Source organism: Tenrec ecaudatus, chromosome 2 (genome assembly GCF_050624435.1).
Source record: "Tenrec ecaudatus isolate mTenEca1 chromosome 2, mTenEca1.hap1, whole genome shotgun sequence".
NCBI lineage: Eukaryota > Metazoa > Chordata > Mammalia > Afrosoricida > Tenrecidae > Tenrec > Tenrec ecaudatus.
In genome coordinates, this window is record NC_134531.1 from 197,694,088 (window position 1) to 197,711,492 (window position 17,405).

General features: G+C 39.3%; 1 protein-coding gene and 1 non-coding gene across 2 annotated transcripts; both read left to right on the top strand.

The window, feature by feature from the left end:
• Positions 1–2,318: 2,318 nt before the first annotated feature.
• Positions 2,319–3,275, top strand: LOC142440320 (olfactory receptor 2AJ1-like). The gene has a single exon (XM_075542790.1). It carries the CDS (start codon positions 2,319–2,321, stop codon positions 3,273–3,275), a length of 957 nt encoding a protein of 318 aa, XP_075398905.1.
• Positions 3,276–16,278: 13,003 nt separating this feature from the next.
• Positions 16,279–16,435, top strand: LOC142441801 (U1 spliceosomal RNA). Its single transcript, XR_012783134.1, has one exon. It is a non-coding gene; the product is annotated as a U1 spliceosomal RNA (small nuclear RNA).
• The last annotated feature ends 970 nt before the right edge of the window (positions 16,436–17,405 follow it).

Consider the following 17,405-nt stretch of genomic DNA (forward strand, 5'->3'; position numbering starts at 1 on the left):
CCAATATAGCAGTTACTTCCAAGCTGCTTACTTCCTCCCCATTTGCTGCAGAAATTGTGAGCCACAACCATGCCAATTCACTCCATTTCCCATCTCTATGCTATGCCCTCCTGCATCATACAAGACACTCCTACCAGCGGGAATGCCCACGCTGACCAGAAATACATACTCATCACTTAAGAAACAATTAATTGTCACCTGTACTAAGACTTGCCTTGCTGCCTTGCAGTTTTAGGACAAGCCTTTACAGTAACAAATCTGGCATTTAATTGAATTAGTGGCATGCCTTTTGCCTGTAAAATTACTAAAGTGAGAGGTATGTTTCTACTTATCGCTGAATCTTTATGTTCTAGACTAGAGTTTGACATTGATGCATGCCTCAATATGGGTGTAGAGTAAAAATAACTGAGTACATGAGTAAAATGAGTCTGGAAAAAAAACAGAGAATGAATGCACAAATATGTTAACACAGAATTTTGAATTCACATAATAGACCATAAATATCAGAAATATTATTAGATGTCTGTATACTCTTTGAGAATGCATAATTATTTATGTATCCTGTAAAAGGGGAAGAAACCAATGGAAAATAGTAGCATCTTTATTTTTCTGGAAAAATTTATAATAAAGTACCATATGTAGATCAAAACACATCAAAGTTATTCACTTTTGCCTCTTCTACTGCATGAAATACAGCAAGTCACTTAGTCTCTCTGAGTCTCATTTCCTGCATTTTTCTTAACTTGTATGATTATATGAATCTGCATAGATTTAATGGCAGTGAGTTTGATTTGGTTTTGGTTTATCTGCTTATAAAAGTCACCAGAAGACTCGTTCTGTAGATCAAGAATCGGGTACAGGAGTACATTAAAATATTTTTGACAAGCATCCACATGATTTTTTTTTCATAAAACAAGTTTGGGTAATTTTGCAGTGGTTTGATTTCATGAACCTTATCATTCATTATATCTTGATAGTTCATGCCAAGAATATGCACCTTCCAAGTGCTATTGTTTCCAACCATTGTTGTAAAAAAGTTTTCATAGGACATTTATGAAAATGCCTTCTAGAGGGAAAGAGCATTGGCAAAGAAACACAGAAGGCATGTGTCCTTTATATAAAATATGGTATGAATCTTTTGAAATATATAGACCTACAAACATGTCAACTCATAACACAGTAATTGACTATCTGTCCCCTGATGACCCAGACTAGACAGTCTTGAATGGGGGTTCTATATTTATAAACAAAACAGGTGGAACCCCTTTTCTGTGAGGATTAATAAACTATAGGGGTCAAGGATGAGATTTTAGTTCACAAGCAATTATGATATAAAGCAGAGTGCTACAAACAACTTCACAGATGATAAACATAGGAGGAGAGAAGTGGAGAAGTTAAATCTAACTGGAAAAACCATGAAAGTGGAGACATTTGATGAGAGTCTTTGGAAGTGGGTAATACCACATTCACAATTAAAACAAAATGAAATGGTGGCTCCTCCATCCACTGTTGTGTGTGTGTGTGTGTGTGTGTGTGTGTTTCATTTTAAGCATCTCACAATCTTATGAATCTACAGCATCAATTAGAACCTGGGGTTACATGAATCACTGGTTTCGAATTCAAACAGAAAAAGGCAACTTGTGTGAAACTGGTAGTCATAGAACTTGTCAGGTCTCTGAATGCTCATGTCATGGTTTGTCCTTGTGGTGCACATTGGCTGTCATTGTGATCAGAGCAAGAACCAATGGACAAGTAGTCTGAACACTCAGTTCTAAGAATGCATTTCTCTCCTCAGGCCTCTACACCACCTATGATAAAAAAAAACCTCCCCCAGTATGCCCAAAGTTTCACAAGACCAAGGAAGAATGTTATTCTCAGGAAATATAAAATTGTTATGACATATCTACTGCACTTGTTCCTTCAAGTTACCTCAGGTAATAATTGGATTGGTTCATTAATAAATACATATGGTAAATTTTCATCAGATGGACTGCTTATTAATAGGGTATTTGAATATACTTAAGTTCTTAGTTTGCAATTTGCAGCAAAATTTATATGAATTTAATGATTCATTAAGTATATGATTAATGAATTAGTCCATGATGGCTGTTTGCAACAGTAAGTATGTAAGTTTAATAATTGATCCATGAAAATTTTTTATGTTAAAAAATTATTCAGAGTATTAAGAACACAACAAAGAAAGAGGGGAAGAATAAATTCAAAGGAGTCTTAGGAGTGAAGGTAGAACAGTTAAACAATAACATGTCATCTGACAGAACAATGTTTTTGCACTTGCGTTAAGGTGATGATGGTCAGCCATGGAAATAGATAATGAGACTGTCACCACAGACTTCATCCTTCTGGGGCTCTGGCCTGAACTGAGTCATCTTGTGATCCTCATCTGCATCATTCTTCTGGTCTACTTTGTGGCTGTGATGGGCAACTCGGTTCTCATTCTTCTCATCTGGTTGGATTCCCGACTCCACTCCCCCATGTACTTCCTGCTCAGTCAGCTCTCTCTCATTGACTTGGCCTTGATCTCAACTTCTGTCCCCAAAATGGTCACAAACTTCTTCTCAGGGAAGAGAACCATATCTCAGATTGGCTGTGGAACCCAGATCTTCTTTAGCTTAACCCTGGGGATTGCTGAGTGCCTCTTGTTGACCCTCATGTCCTATGACCGCTACGTTGCCATCTGTAACCCTCTGCGATATTCAGTCATCATGAGTCACACAATCTGTACACAAATGGTCATTGGCTCCTGGGTAGGAGGAGCAGTTACTTCCCTGATCCATACAGCCTATGCCATGCACTTCCCAATTTGTCGCCCACGAAAGATTCCTCATTTTTTGTGTGAAGGCATGGCCCTCCTGAAGCTGACTTGTGAGGACATTTCAGCCTATGTGAAATCAGTGGTCGTCTCGAGCTTTTTGGTGGTCCTTATTCCACTGAGTCTCATTCTGACCTCCTACACCCTCATCGTCCTCGCTGTACTCCGCATGAACTCCCCAGAGGGCAGGAACAAAGCTCTCACCACCTGCTCTTCCCACCTCTGTGTGGTGAGCCTGTACTTCGGCCCCGCCATATTGGTCTACATGAGGCCAGGTTCCTCTAAGACTCCCAAATTAAACCAGTCCCTCTTTATGTTTAACGCCATCTTGACCCCAATGCTTAACCCTCTCATCTATAGTCTGAGAAACAAGGACGTCATAACAGCTTTGAAGACTATAATCATCAGTAGATGTCCCCAGGGAAAGATGAAAATCTGTACCTGATTATGATCTCAGGTTGGCAAATTAATTTCCTTTGTTTTATGAAGGCTTTATGGTTTTACAGATTTGGTCATGAGACTCACAGAAACATTAGCGGCATGTGCTTCCAACCCCTGGTTTAGTAGAAATACACACGAATAAAACTATACTAACTTAGCTGTGGCCTCAAGGCACCATCACAAGAACCAGATGCAAAATTCTGAACACACACCATTCCTTTTTAAATAATGATGTCACTTTACCTAAAAATGCCCACATTGCAGTTACATGCATGTGCCTGAACACACCTGTGGTAAAAAAAGGTATTGGTTGTTTTTCTGAGCACTAGGAGAATTCACAACCCCCAGGTGGGCTTTGAAGACAAGGTTTTCAATTGACAGTAAATTAGTCTCAACCACCATGAATTATCTAAGACTACTTTAAATTAAGCCAAACACCTGCAATAGTCGTTGGTGTTACATTTCATGAGATGCAAAGAGTAAACCTAACTTCTTTGACTTGGCTCCACACTTTTTCTCCCCCCACCCCACCCCCACAATCTCCTTCTGAATTCATACCCATTGTGCAAAGCAAATAAGATTGCAAAATTTCTTCTGATGATCTGAAAAAATGAAACAGTAATTAAAAAATAACTTCCTAGAAGTGCTAAGAGGAGTAAATCAGCTAGGGTAAATAAAACACTGAAAACCCTGTGGGAATGGAGGCAGGAAGTAAGTGCTATGTTACATGGATACAGGGATCTCACACCTGGAGCACAAACTCCTCTCGACACGGGTGTGGGAGAACACACTCTGTTAGGGCTTCCTTCTAGGCATGCCAAATGGGGCTTTATTTTTATATATCATAAAGTGATGTTATAGTCACTTTCATATGAATATGTATTGAAATTAACTTTAATTTAAAGCTACAAAAACCCACTTTCTTCTAGAATAAAAAGGCAAGTCAGAAATTTTAGAAGAGGATTATTATTGTTAATTATTCAATTTATTGGTCATATTTGAAGGGCAGTAATTGTGGTGGAGAGCAATCATTCCTCTGTGCTCTCAGTTGTAGGCTTACATTGCATTCGCTGACTTGGACATTTGTGATTTTAGAAAGAGGCTTTCATTTGAGGGCCATGAAGAACAGGGTGTTTGGGCCTCACTTGACCAGAGTCACACAGAGTAGCAACAATGTGGGGCTTTTTGTGCTTTACTTCCTCCTCTCTTTGAATAATTCGTGCCCTCATGGCTAGAGATCTGGCTGATTATTGTTTGTTTGGTTGGTTTGCTTTTCTGGTTTACCATGCTGGAACAAAATGATTTATGTATATGTTTAGAAACAAATATAATTTTAATCACCATTTATATATATTTGCAATATATGTGCAGGTGTTTTCTTTTACTCTTTGTCACTCATGAGAAATTTGACCTTCAGTTATGGTACTGTAACTGTGACAGGTAACTAGTTTTCCAATAAACAAATCATCTCTGAATTTCTAGTCATGCTCTAGTGGCATTCTTGTAATGGGATGTCAAATTATATAATAGTAAACCTATGATGTTTAAAAAAAGTGCCTGATCTTGCCCCATCCTCAAAATCACTATTATGTTTCAGCCCCTTTTTGCAGGCAAACCGTGAATCCATTTCCTTGAAGCATTTACTCTTTTTTGATGATGCTCTAACAAGAATGATCATGAGATGAAGTCTTGTCATTCTCATTTCTAAAGACCCTGTGGTTGTACTTCTTCTAACAAGAATGGCTCATGCCTCTGTCAGGGCACGATATATTACTACACCTTCTTGGCCAACACCATAATTCAAAAGCACCAATTATTCCTCAGTCTTTTTTTCTCCAGATCAGCATGATTGTGAGATGTCTGCAAACACCATGGTTTGAGTCAGGAGCATAGTAGTCCTCAAAATGACATCTTTACTTTTTTAACATTTTTCAGAGATTTTTTTTGTTTTTTCAGAGATTTTTTAAGGATAATTAAATTTTCTTTTAAAATATGTTCTTTTTGTTTTTCCCCCAGCACTTTTATTCACAAGTAATTTACATGTCATATAATTCAATACTCCAATCATTCAATCATGTCACAGAGAATTGTAGAATCAGCCCCACATCAATTTTAGAACATTTCCCCTCCCCCGTGGTCAAATTGTCTTTAAGACACATTATTCAATCAGACTCTGATCTAGTAGTCTCCCTCTCCATTCTGCATTAGTTACTCCTGAAATGCCCTCCCCCCTTATCATCTACCCCTCCACCCCTGAATTCCCAGTAACCCCTTGTGTCCATTATTCTCATTGTATATCCACCCCTCCGGGTGCTTCACAACTGGGAGACACAACAGAAAACAATACAAAATATTGCATTCAACATAACAGTATACAGACAAAAATACTAATGTGAGAAAAGGAAAAGACCCCAAACAATAATTGAAAAGCCAGGGAAGAAATTTCTGTCTTGCAATCAGTAAAAGCTACTTGCGCGCTGCACAAATTCAGGTCCTGTCTATATGGTGAGCAACTGGCCAAGTAGTGGCTTTGATCCTGCCTAATCAAGGTGACAGTGTTCTTTGCCTGATAGGCAGGCGACTCTTGCCTCTAGGGCAGATCTGCCAGTGGCTCAATCTGACCAGACACTCTGCAGATGGGTTTTGTGCTCTGTGAGAGTCTGGGTGCTTTAGAGAAACAAATCCACAGAAACCCAGGTATAAAAAAGAATTTTATATAAAAGCGAAGTGCGCATCAAGAAAATATCCGTACTCAGTGCTGGCCAAGTCCATAAGTCCAACAGTAACCCATTAACCCATATGTCCAACACCAATCCACAAAGTCCTCCTCCATCTCACAAAACACGTGCAATGATGCCGACTGCAGGAGGAAAGCCAAATCAGTGAACATGTGAACATCTCAGTGCTGGCAGGGGTCTCCACAAGGCTGCTCCAGCACCCAGCACTGCATCGGGGTAGGTCCTTGTGGCTTCTACTCAGGGGTGTCTTGCAGGAAGTGAGCCTTGCCAGCTGAAACAGGGAACTGGCTAAGGCAGCTGCACCCTTGTCCGACCATCAGAAAGCAAGAGACCTGAGAACTAGAAAGGCAAGGCTCACTGAGTCATTTATCCCGCCTCCCTTCAATTAACCCCACATGTGTTTACTGGCCAGGTTGGCACAATAAACTAACTACCTCAGGCTCTCACTGTCCCCCTGGGCCCTTCACAATTGTGCAATTTCTTCCATAATCACACATTTTCCAAAACATACTTTTTCTCCCTAGACTTCTTGGCATCACCCAGCCCTCTGTTTCACCCTTCCCCCAGACCTGTGTTTTAGTTCTTTCCCTGTAGGCTCAACATCCCTGAGTTTCATTTACTGAAGAATAAGGCAACAAATAACAGTTTCAAGAGGCTGAGCCCCACTGGTGATGCGCCGCTGAGATGCATCCTAATATAAACAGGCATAAGCAGAATATAAGCGCCTGGCCATCACAGGATTTCCGGGATAATACATGTCTTAATACAGCATACAGGGCGTGGATGCAGCAAGATCCTTGTTTGTTGTCAAACCACAGCGCACAGTCTTCGTACTGCTGTCTTCTTCTACCTCAGACACCGTGTGTGTGCTGGCTTAAGTCCTCAGACTACAGGTGTGTCTGGGATAAAGTCCAGTTCAGCGGTGGAGTTCCAACTTGGGGTCTCACCAATGCAGCCTCTGGAGCATGACATTCACCCCAAAGATCCAGGATTGAGAGTCCCAGTGTTGTGAGGCACTCGGCGGGGGTTCCAGGAATACCCCCTGAAGCTCAAGGTCAATTCTGCCCTCCCCCTGCATGCCACTAAAGACCATCGACCCAGTGATGCAAGGGCATACTCAGACTCCCCTCCCCCCACCTGGGGGTCAGCCCTCCTTCCCCTTCACCTACAGACATGCACCTATGTTCTTCCTGACTTGAACATTCCCTCTCCCCTCTCCTGCTCTGCCCCTCCCATCAGTAAGCCTCATCCCTCTGACAGGGCTGCCAGGGAACCACACCCCATATGCACATGGCACCAACTCAGCAGGCTGCAAGCCCCCACCCCCTACCATTTGATCCCAGCTGTCCTGGGGTGCCCTCTGGCCAGGTGACCTACATTATACTTACCTCGAGTAGGTGATGATTGGTTCATTATCACTAGGCCAGCTCTTAAAGTGATTTTTTTGTAATAGATTTGTCCAGTGCATTAGGACATTTAATTTCCTAACTGCTGTTTCCATGAGCATTGATTGTGGGTCCAAGCAAAAGGAAATTCTTGAGCATTTCAATGCAAGGATTTTCTCCATTTATTATGCTGTTGCTTAATGGTCTAGTTGTGAGGATTTTTATGTTCTTTATATTGATGTGGAATACATACTGAACACTGTAGTCACTGATGTCCATTGATAAGAACTTCAAGTCCATTACCATTGCCCACCACCAATTTTAGCAATACGGTGGTTGGCAAAAATGAGGAGGAGAGAAAAAGAGAAAAGATGCTCACATTAGTTTGCTCTTATTTTAACCAGATGGTAATGTTTTAGTCTTACAGCGATAATATATTACACTTATGCTTCAAATGGGAGTCCTGTTGTCAGGTAAGCCTTGTACAACCACAAGGCTGTCAGTCAAAGCCACCAGCTACTTCATGGGAGAAAGATTAGTCTATCCTTTCTATATGTATTTGTGGTAAAAAAGGTATTGGTCTTGAAAAATTCCATCATATGATTTCCAGCTTCATTTCTACCATCAAGGTCATATTTTTCATATTTATTTTTCCTTCCTCTTTGTTTATAGCTTCTGTATTACTATCACCAATAATTATCAATGCATCTTGAGTGCATCTTTGATCAATTTCAAAGTGTCTGATTCAAAATGTCCAATACCAGTCCCGTTCAGCTCACTAATTCCTAGGATAGCTATCTTTATGCAATCATTTCATTTTGAAACTTTAAAATTCCCTAGATTCATACCTCATGCATTCAAAATTCCAATGATTAATAGATGTTTGGAGCTGTTTCTTTTCCTTTTGAGTTGTGCCCCATCAACTAATGTAGGTTTGAAAGGTTTTACTTCAAAAGTTTTCTCTGTGTTGAGAAAGCAGCTCTTTCTCAGTCATATTTTGAGTGCATTCTGACAGTACAGTCTCAAAAGTTCACTGCCATTGAGTCCATTCTGATCCATAGCCACTCTATCCTACAGGGTAGAAAGGAGTCGAAAGTCCAGTTGTTCTCCCACAGATTGGCCGGTGGTTTGGAATTTGGACCTTCAGGACCGCAGTTCAAAGTGTAGCCCCTACAACAAGTTGCTGTCCCTTTATTCTAACAGGACCAGCTGCAGAACCTGCACGGTTTCGCATCAGAGAAGGTGTGTGTCAGGGTTTTGTCCTCTCACTGTAAAAATTCAAACTGTGTGCTGAGAAAATAACCAGAGAAACCAGATTATATGAAGAATAATATGCCATTATCATTAGGGGAAGGCCTATTAGCAACCTTCAATAATCAGATGAAACAACCTGACTTGCTGAAAGTGAGGAGGACTTGAAGCACTTGCTGATGAACATCAAAGATTATAGCCTTCAGTTTGGATTACCACTCAAAGTAAAGAAAACAAACATTGTCACAACTAAACCAACAGGTAACCATGATAAATGGAGAAAATATTGAAGTTGTCAAGTATTTTGCTGCTTAAATTTCCAATTAATGCTCATGAAAGCAGCAGGGAATAAATAAAAAATGTATGGTGTCTGGTTAATCTACTGCATAAGTAGGCCTAACCCTAGGCCCAACCCAAGTCATGATAATTTCAATAACATCATATGCATGTGAAAGCTGGGTATTAAATAAAGAAATCTAAAGAAGAATTGCTACATTTGTATTAGCTGCTATTGAAGACTATGGAGGTTACTGTGGGCTACAACTCTGTCTTGGAGAAGGGTTTCATGCTTGGCAAAGTGCAAGGGCAGCAACAAAGAGGAAGATGCTGAAGAAGATGGATGGACACAGTGGCTGAAACAATGGACTTCAGTATAGAAACAATTTGGAGGACAGTGGGGACCCAGGGATATTTTGTTCTGCTGTACACAGGGTCGCTATGCATCAGAACCAACCCAATGGTACCTAACAATACACGCAAATGACACAGCATTGCTCTGTTTACATATAGGGAAGCTGTGCGAAAGGCACAGGGCCAGGCTGTGTTTTCTACTGTTGTCCTTATGGCTACTGACCTGAAGATTCTGACAATACGGCAAGAAACAACTCAAGGCCAGTGGGTATGGTTTTCATTGCGGTATACATCAAATGACTAATAAACTTTAATAAATTTTAAGATGCAGGAGAAAAGAGTTGAATGATTAAAAACAAAAAGCCATTCATTCTGATCCTATAGGGAAGACCCAAACTGCTTCACACAGCTTTCAAGGATGTAAGCATACAAAATACAGAGATTCCATTTCGGGTCAGAGGAGTGCTGTGAATTGTTCATTGTTCAAAACAAGGTCATTTTTTTAGAAGAGCACATCTTTCTCCCACATACAAATGAGTTTTCACCACCAACCTTTTAATTCGTGTGCCACTGAACCCCAATAAAATGATGTTTTAAAAATCTTAGTCTTCTCACAGTACCCTTTGAAAACTTCTACTCAGCTATTTTATTTCATCCTTTCTTTTTTGTTTTGTTGTTTAAGTATAACAATTAAAAATAATTTTATTGGGGCATAAACCATATATCATAGTATTGTAAGTCCAACCATGTAAAGAAGAGTTGGACAATTATTATCACCACAATCCATTTCAGAACATTGAACAATTATTTCCTGTACTACGTGTTATTAACTCCCCTTTCCCTCTAAGCTCCCCTGCCCTAACCACAGGAACCCATTATCAATTTAGTCTTTTCTTTTACCACAACTACTCTACATTTGAGAGCAAACTTCAGTCTCCTCTCACTTCTCGTGGGCTTTTCATTCTTTCCCATCTTTTTCACAGCTGTTTAGTTTCTTCATGTGTCGTATGTTTGGTTTCTTCACCTGTGATGTCTTTCTTGCCAGCCCTCAATCTGTCGTGTCTTTAATCATTTGTGTTCAATGCATCGAATCCATTGTTTGAGATGGTCTTTAAATTCAGGTTGCATATACTCTTGGTTGTACTTTGGTTCACGTTGACTTGTTTGAATTGCCTTCCTCTGCGTATTGAACTGGTACTAATAATCTACGATCTGTGCCATATCTGACCCTGGTTAATCTCTGATGACATTTACCTTCTATCTTTCCACAAATATAATTGTTTTGATGCCTGTGTATTTCAATGGCAAAATCAACATGTATAGTCAACATTTGTGAATATATATATATATATATATGAGAGATAGGAGACAGAAAGCTCTAAGCAGATAGAAGAAAAAAAGTCCCAGCTGGAAACTTTGGAAGTGGCAGGAAGTCTGGAGGGATAGTTTCAACAGCCTAGGATAATTTTAAATCAGCAGGCAACATACCTCTAGGCTGATTTTAAACTAAAAAATCAGCAGATCTCATGACTCTCTTTGGTGACCCATTACCTGTTTACTATTTTGTCCTTATTCATGCAAGACCCCAGCATGGACAGAACATAATGAGGTTAATGATTGAATCTGAGCAATGTGACCAGACCCAGGATTGGTCCATTCATAACTGGCGACCCAGCCCCAGCATCTGATACAAGCCTCTAGACACTCAAAGCTCTTCCTGCTGTGCTGGGTGCTTTTCTTTCCTTTCTGAATAAACTTTGCTTCTCCTAGCCATTTGTGGTCTGTGACTCTGTCCTTTGGTTATCCTAACGAAGGACCCTGGACACTCCAAAGCAGGTACAGCACTAGGAAGCTACCACCTTACAGCCATCAAATGAATTTTCACTCAATGTAACCATCTAAGAGAAAATAGAGCTCCTCCTTAGGGTTTCTGAGATTTACAATCTCAGTAACTGCTGAATTTGTAGATTGTAGTCTAACACTAATCCACTATGACACGAGGGGCCTTTTCTTATGACTGATCTTGCAAAACTTTACTATGAGATCTCCAGTGTCATAACTATATCATCAAAACCATGTTTTCCAACTGCTGAGCTTTTTTCTTTGTTTCCAGTGTTCACATTCCAATCACTAGTAATTGTCAATACAGATTTGTATTTGGGTTTTTTTTCTTGCTGTTTATTGTAAGCTAAATGAAGTTTACAAGAAGATCATCATGTTTACATCCAACAATTCACGCATATTGTCTCTGAGCTCTTCCATGGCAAGCCTCTCCATGGACTGTTGCTTTTCCCACTTCCTCCTAGTGTTTGCTCTTTCCATTCCTCCCTCTTTCTTTATCCTCCGCACATGATCCTTCAGTGAATGCTGCCTTTGGATCTTAAGTTCGGCACTAACCAATAAACATGTTGGTGCGTCAAATGTTAGACTTATTCTGAGTATATTTTTCCAGTTGATTCCAAAAATAGTACCAGTTTCCACCTATCAGCTCTAGTTTTTAGATACACAACATAAGTCATATCACACTCTTCACTCTGCTGCCCCATAGAAATAAGGATATTTGTTGTAGTGTCAGCTTTGCTGAGCTAAAGGGAGTGTATGTTGGCTTCATTTAAAGTAGTTTGTGCTCTACTAAGAATTTGGATCAAGTTAGACTTCACATGATGCATCTTGATCCAAAGATATAGTTAGTGCAAATTGCATGAACTTAGAATCTTTTCCAATTATTAGTTCACCTTTATTAGAAACCTAATGGCAGGCAGTTACAATTTGTAATATTAAAAAGGGGAAGAAATAGAAGTTCTTATGCAATAAATAAGTACCCCTGCTGGTGCAGTGGGTTATGCATTTGACTGCTAACCACAAGGTCAGTTATTCAAGCCTATTAATCACTCTGCAAGAGGAAGATGAGACTTTCTACTCCCGTGGTGGTTTACGGCCTCACCAACCAACAAGAGAGGCTCCATTCCATCTTAAAGGGTCACTATGGTCATAATCAATTGAAAGGTAGTGAGTTTTGTATAATAAATGTAGGTGTAAATTTTCTGAAACCAAAAATAAGTTTGTTATCGTTGAAACGTCCTTATTAAAATTAAAACGATATTCTTTTATAATGTGGCACAACCTCACTGCCTGACCACAGAAGCTCTTAAAACTTATAAAGATACTGGGGCTCAACCTCACCTCTAAAACATTTAACATGAATTATACATTGACTTCTATATATTCAAATGTGCCCTGAAATCCTTACGGAATAATTTGAAGAAGAAAAATATAGATCTTCAAATTATTTATGAAAGTTACTATGAAAACTCAGAGGGCAGTTGTAGCCTGTCCTTCAGGGTTGCTGGGCATCACCATCTGCTTGGTGGCAGTGCGTGTCTCTGTCTCAGGGAACTGGGAGAGAACAACAGGTGCACCTTCTATGACTTCACATGAGCTTTCAAGACCCCCGTCACTACTGGCAATGGTAGGAGTTAGGACACTGTCATGTGAACTGTTTTATACTCATTGACCATGGCAGCCCTGAGACTATGCCCTTGATCCTGCAGGCCCATTAACGCATTCCTTTTAAATATTTCGCTATATCTAAGATTTTTCATAACATTGCCCCCTGTTCCTCCACCACATGCATGGATCTATTTGTAGTAATGTAAAGTATCCAAATACACTGTTCAGTCTGCTTTTTTTACCCAAGCATCTATCTAAAGATCACCACTATTGCAGGATTGTGTATGTGACATTATTTGCTTCTATTTTCTTTAAATTCTTACAAACTTCCCTGCCTCTATCATTTTTCCTAATCTCCATCTTATTGTACATTGCCTTCCACTTCACCCAACTTAACTACTGTCTACCTTTGAGCACATGACTTCCCTTCCCATCCCGTTCCTGGTAAGCACCAATTAATCTTCCTTGTCTTTCTGTAGTTGACTAATTTTACTTAACATAATGTTCTCCAGGTTTATTCATGTTACGTGTTTTGAAGATTCATTGTTAATCTTTAATATTGCATATTATTCTACTGTGTGTATGGACCAAGTTTATTTCTCCATTCAACCCTGGACATTATCCCTAATGGGCATTATCAATACACAGTGACTGCTCGTTTGATCAAGTTTACCATGTAGACATTAGTAAAAACTTCATTTTTTCAACTTTGTTATTAGTATTTGGTACATAAATTTGAATAATATTCATATTATTTACCTTATAGCCATAGAAATACTATCCAATAACTAACGGTGTCATACCTCAAGCTAGATCTTGAAATGTTCTTTTCATGGTTAAGTTAGAATAAATCAATATTAGCTATTTTTGCTACATTTATCTTCTGATGATGCAACAATTATATATTAGGTCAAGTATGTTGTTCACATATACACATACATCATTTACTATATCCTCCACAACAGCCCTGTGAGGAAGACCTGTGATAATTTATAATTCATATATGAAGAACCAGAAACTCCGGAAGTATAACCATATGGCCATAGTCTCACAGTAAGTAAAACTCCAGTGTGGGTTCAAGCCTAGCTTTCTTCAGCCACCACACCGCTGAACAGCAGGCCTGAGTGTGACTTTCTCCCCGCTGAATTTCAGCTTGGCCTTTTGACACTTCTCAAAGCTGGCTTGAGCCAGCACACTCCCCAGAGAACCCACATTGTCTCTCACTTGGCAGTCGTGTATATTTATTCTGTGCTTCGTCTTTACTATCAGAGATACTCTGGTCTAAGGTGAACTGGCAGTGTCAACATTGCCAAGATCATGAGCAGTAGAGGTTTTTCATGACACACAGAGCCTAATCCCTCACTTGATGAGCTCCAGAAAACAAAAGGAAGTGTAGACAAATCAGACTCGTACCCACGAGCTAACAAGACCGGACTGACACCCAATGACAAGGTATTGAGAGGCAATAGCCATTGTTTCCAGACTCATGCTCAGGCGTACATGAGTTTGAAAAATTCCCTACTGCTCTGTATTCATTGTGGGTTTTTGAGGTTATTATATTTGTGTGCAGTCATGTCATTTTTTACTTCCAGCAACAAAGCAGAATTTCCCACAGACGTTCTTAACTCTGAGAGAAGACACCCAGGTCCTTTCTCCCACTGACCTTCTGCTAACCACTGCGTATCACCAGGACTCCTTTCAATTTGGTAATGTCCTCCAAGTGATTTAGATACAAGCATCCACATCTCTGTTACAAACATCATTGGGAGTGGAGAAAATGAATGATAATTAAGTGGATGCTCAGATCCCATGGACAGATTATATTTGATCATTATAGAAAGATCATCTGTCTTATCCACATAACATGCTCACACACACAGTTCATAATGGTGCTGAAATGTTCAGATTCTAGTCAATATCAAGTACTAGTACTAGTCAAATTGAGCAAAAAAAAAGAGCAAATTGTGTGTAAACATAGATTAACTCTTTGCTTCCTCCAGATGGGTTGTAGAGAAATTGTTGGTATTATCTAGACTCTGGAAAGAGGGTCTAGCCAAGCCAAGATTCAAAATTAAGCATCTCTGATTATTCTATAAGAGTCAGAGTATTTTAAATGTTGACGGTATATTTATATTCAGTAAGTTATGCTCAATTAATATTTGAACTTTTAAATCCAACATATACTTACAGAGACCAATAATGTTCCAGGTCAACAGTACATAAAATTCTCTTCCCACTTACTCTTCTGTGAGTGAACTGAGCTCATTTGCTCTGCTTGACACATGGAAAATATCTCTGAAAATCACTCTTTTCAATCTTCACACTGACAAATCTTACAGTGAGTGGCCACCAGTTCCAGAGTTGGAATAGTTGAAGTCTCCATTTGCACTAGCCACCTTCAGGCCATACAAAGTCTTGTATCTTCTAGCTGAGTTGCAAGACCTCAGGTGTTTGCAGTGGATACAAGCTGGAGTTGAGAACAGAGATTAACATAGCCCTGGGAATTTCAGTAGCACTTGCCAACATGCAAACGGTTTCTTAAGTGTAAAACATCTGAGTAAGAAACAGGTACATAGGATCAAAGTGATTTTTATAATAATATATTTGGTTCAGAGCCCATGGTCTCTGTTCTCTCTTTTACTCACTCTCTCCAGACACATTGAATTTGCATGCTCCCTTATCATTTTCCCACTCAGTTGTTCAATAACCACAGACTGGATACTGTTATATGTCACCCTCTGAGTGCCAAGGACACAGTGGTAAACCAATTCTTTGCTCATGTGGAACCTACATTCTTATGGGCAAGACAGACAATAGGCATATTTACATGCAAATGTATGTTTCATATGATTTCAGGTCATGCTAAAGAGTGTGAAGGAACATAAAACAGAGGTGAGTGCATGAAGACTGCTAACAGTAGTGGTGAAGGAAGGATGCCAAAGACAGACCATTAAAGAAGAGAGTGGAACAATGTGATTTCTCTTTCCTCACACCCCTTCACTGGTGACTCTATTGCTGCTGGTCTTTGTTCCACATTTCCTTCTTACACTTTATTATCTCACCTTCTCTTTTCCTCAACATCCTTCCACATAATTGGCAGCAATTTAAAATTAAATTACGCATTTATTTTACTCAATTTAATAATTGTTGTACTTCTTATAATTTATATTTAAAGACAATTAGTATTTATCTTAAAGGCAAAGCAATTAAAATATCAAGACACCAACAAAAAAGCTTTAAAAGGTTCATTTTGTGCTTATTTATTCCTCATTGTTTTGGGTTGGACAGTTCACTCTTTTTAGAATACAGGTTGTTTTGCTTCATTTGTTTCTTTCTAGGACTAGCCAAGCCCACTTCAATGAGTAAGTGTGAATAATCTGGAAAAATCACATTTAAAAATTTCATCATTAAGTTTAGAATTTCTAAAATAAAAATAACAATCACATTTAACTTATAAATTCCTGAGCAAAATCCACCTTTTGTCAAATACTGAAATTCAGTAAGTTTAACTCAACATTTCCAAAATAATGTTCCTGTAAAAATAAAAGATCCAATACTTGCCTGGCAGGGGAGAGCCCATGATCACTTTGATGGCTTTCCCAGGGCGAGGCTTACGGATAGCACTCCAGATGTGCTAACACCTGTAATTTCCCCAAATGTGGGAAGCTCGACTGCATAATTCGTGATAGCACTGTGTTCACGTTAACAACAACAAAAATAATAAATAGCTAATAAAAGATTCAGAGTATTAATTAGTGTGGTGGGGAGAAACAAGCTTCATTTCAAGCAGTAGAGAATTCTGGCTTTAAAACATAGAGGATTTTTTAAGTACCAGATTTTTCAGAATCTTTAATATGTTAAATAATTGCAAGGATTTAGTAGAGTAAGCATTGTTTTACAAATCTGTAGCAAAATATCCTGCAGAATGCCTTCTTCAATAGTTCTTTTCTGTCTTAATTGCTCCAATTACATTCCTCCAAGGTGCTCAGAGAAAAGGGTGACAGCTGAATATTCAATACCATGTATCTAGTTTACAGCTAAAGACTGAACAATCAGAATCTTATAGATATTTGGTGCTCTGTTTTTTTTAATGCAGATTACTCAATAACCTATTTTTTCATGTTGGTTTTTCATCACTGCTATTTGTAATTGCTCTATGAGTTACAAATTCTCAAGAACCATATTTCTGAAAAGACATGGTAACAACACGGGGAGGACATTGGGGGTCCCGTGGGAGAATCCCCATCTTCCGTGCATTAGACGTAGCTGTCATCCCGGGCAAGTGCAGGTCATGTGCAGCCACCACCCATCTGTCAGTGGTGGCTGTGTGTTGCAATGATGCTGAACAGATCTCAGTGAGCTTCCAGACAAAGCGGAATAAGAATAAAATCTTGATGATCTTCTTCCAAATACCTTTCAGTGAAAGCCCTATGGACAACAATGATCGGCCCCACAATCAGGCACGAGGAGGGCACAAATCATGGCAGCCTTTGTGCTAGTAGGCGTGTGGTCACCATGAGTCCGGGGCTGACCGTGTGACAGCTATCAAAGAGCAAAAAAATAATTTCTACTAAGGTTCTACAAATAAAGATATTCCTAATTCTACACCTATTCCCTTTTAGTGCCATAAATCTTTCTCCTAAATTACTCTTGCATCATCCCTAAGGAATTATTTAATGA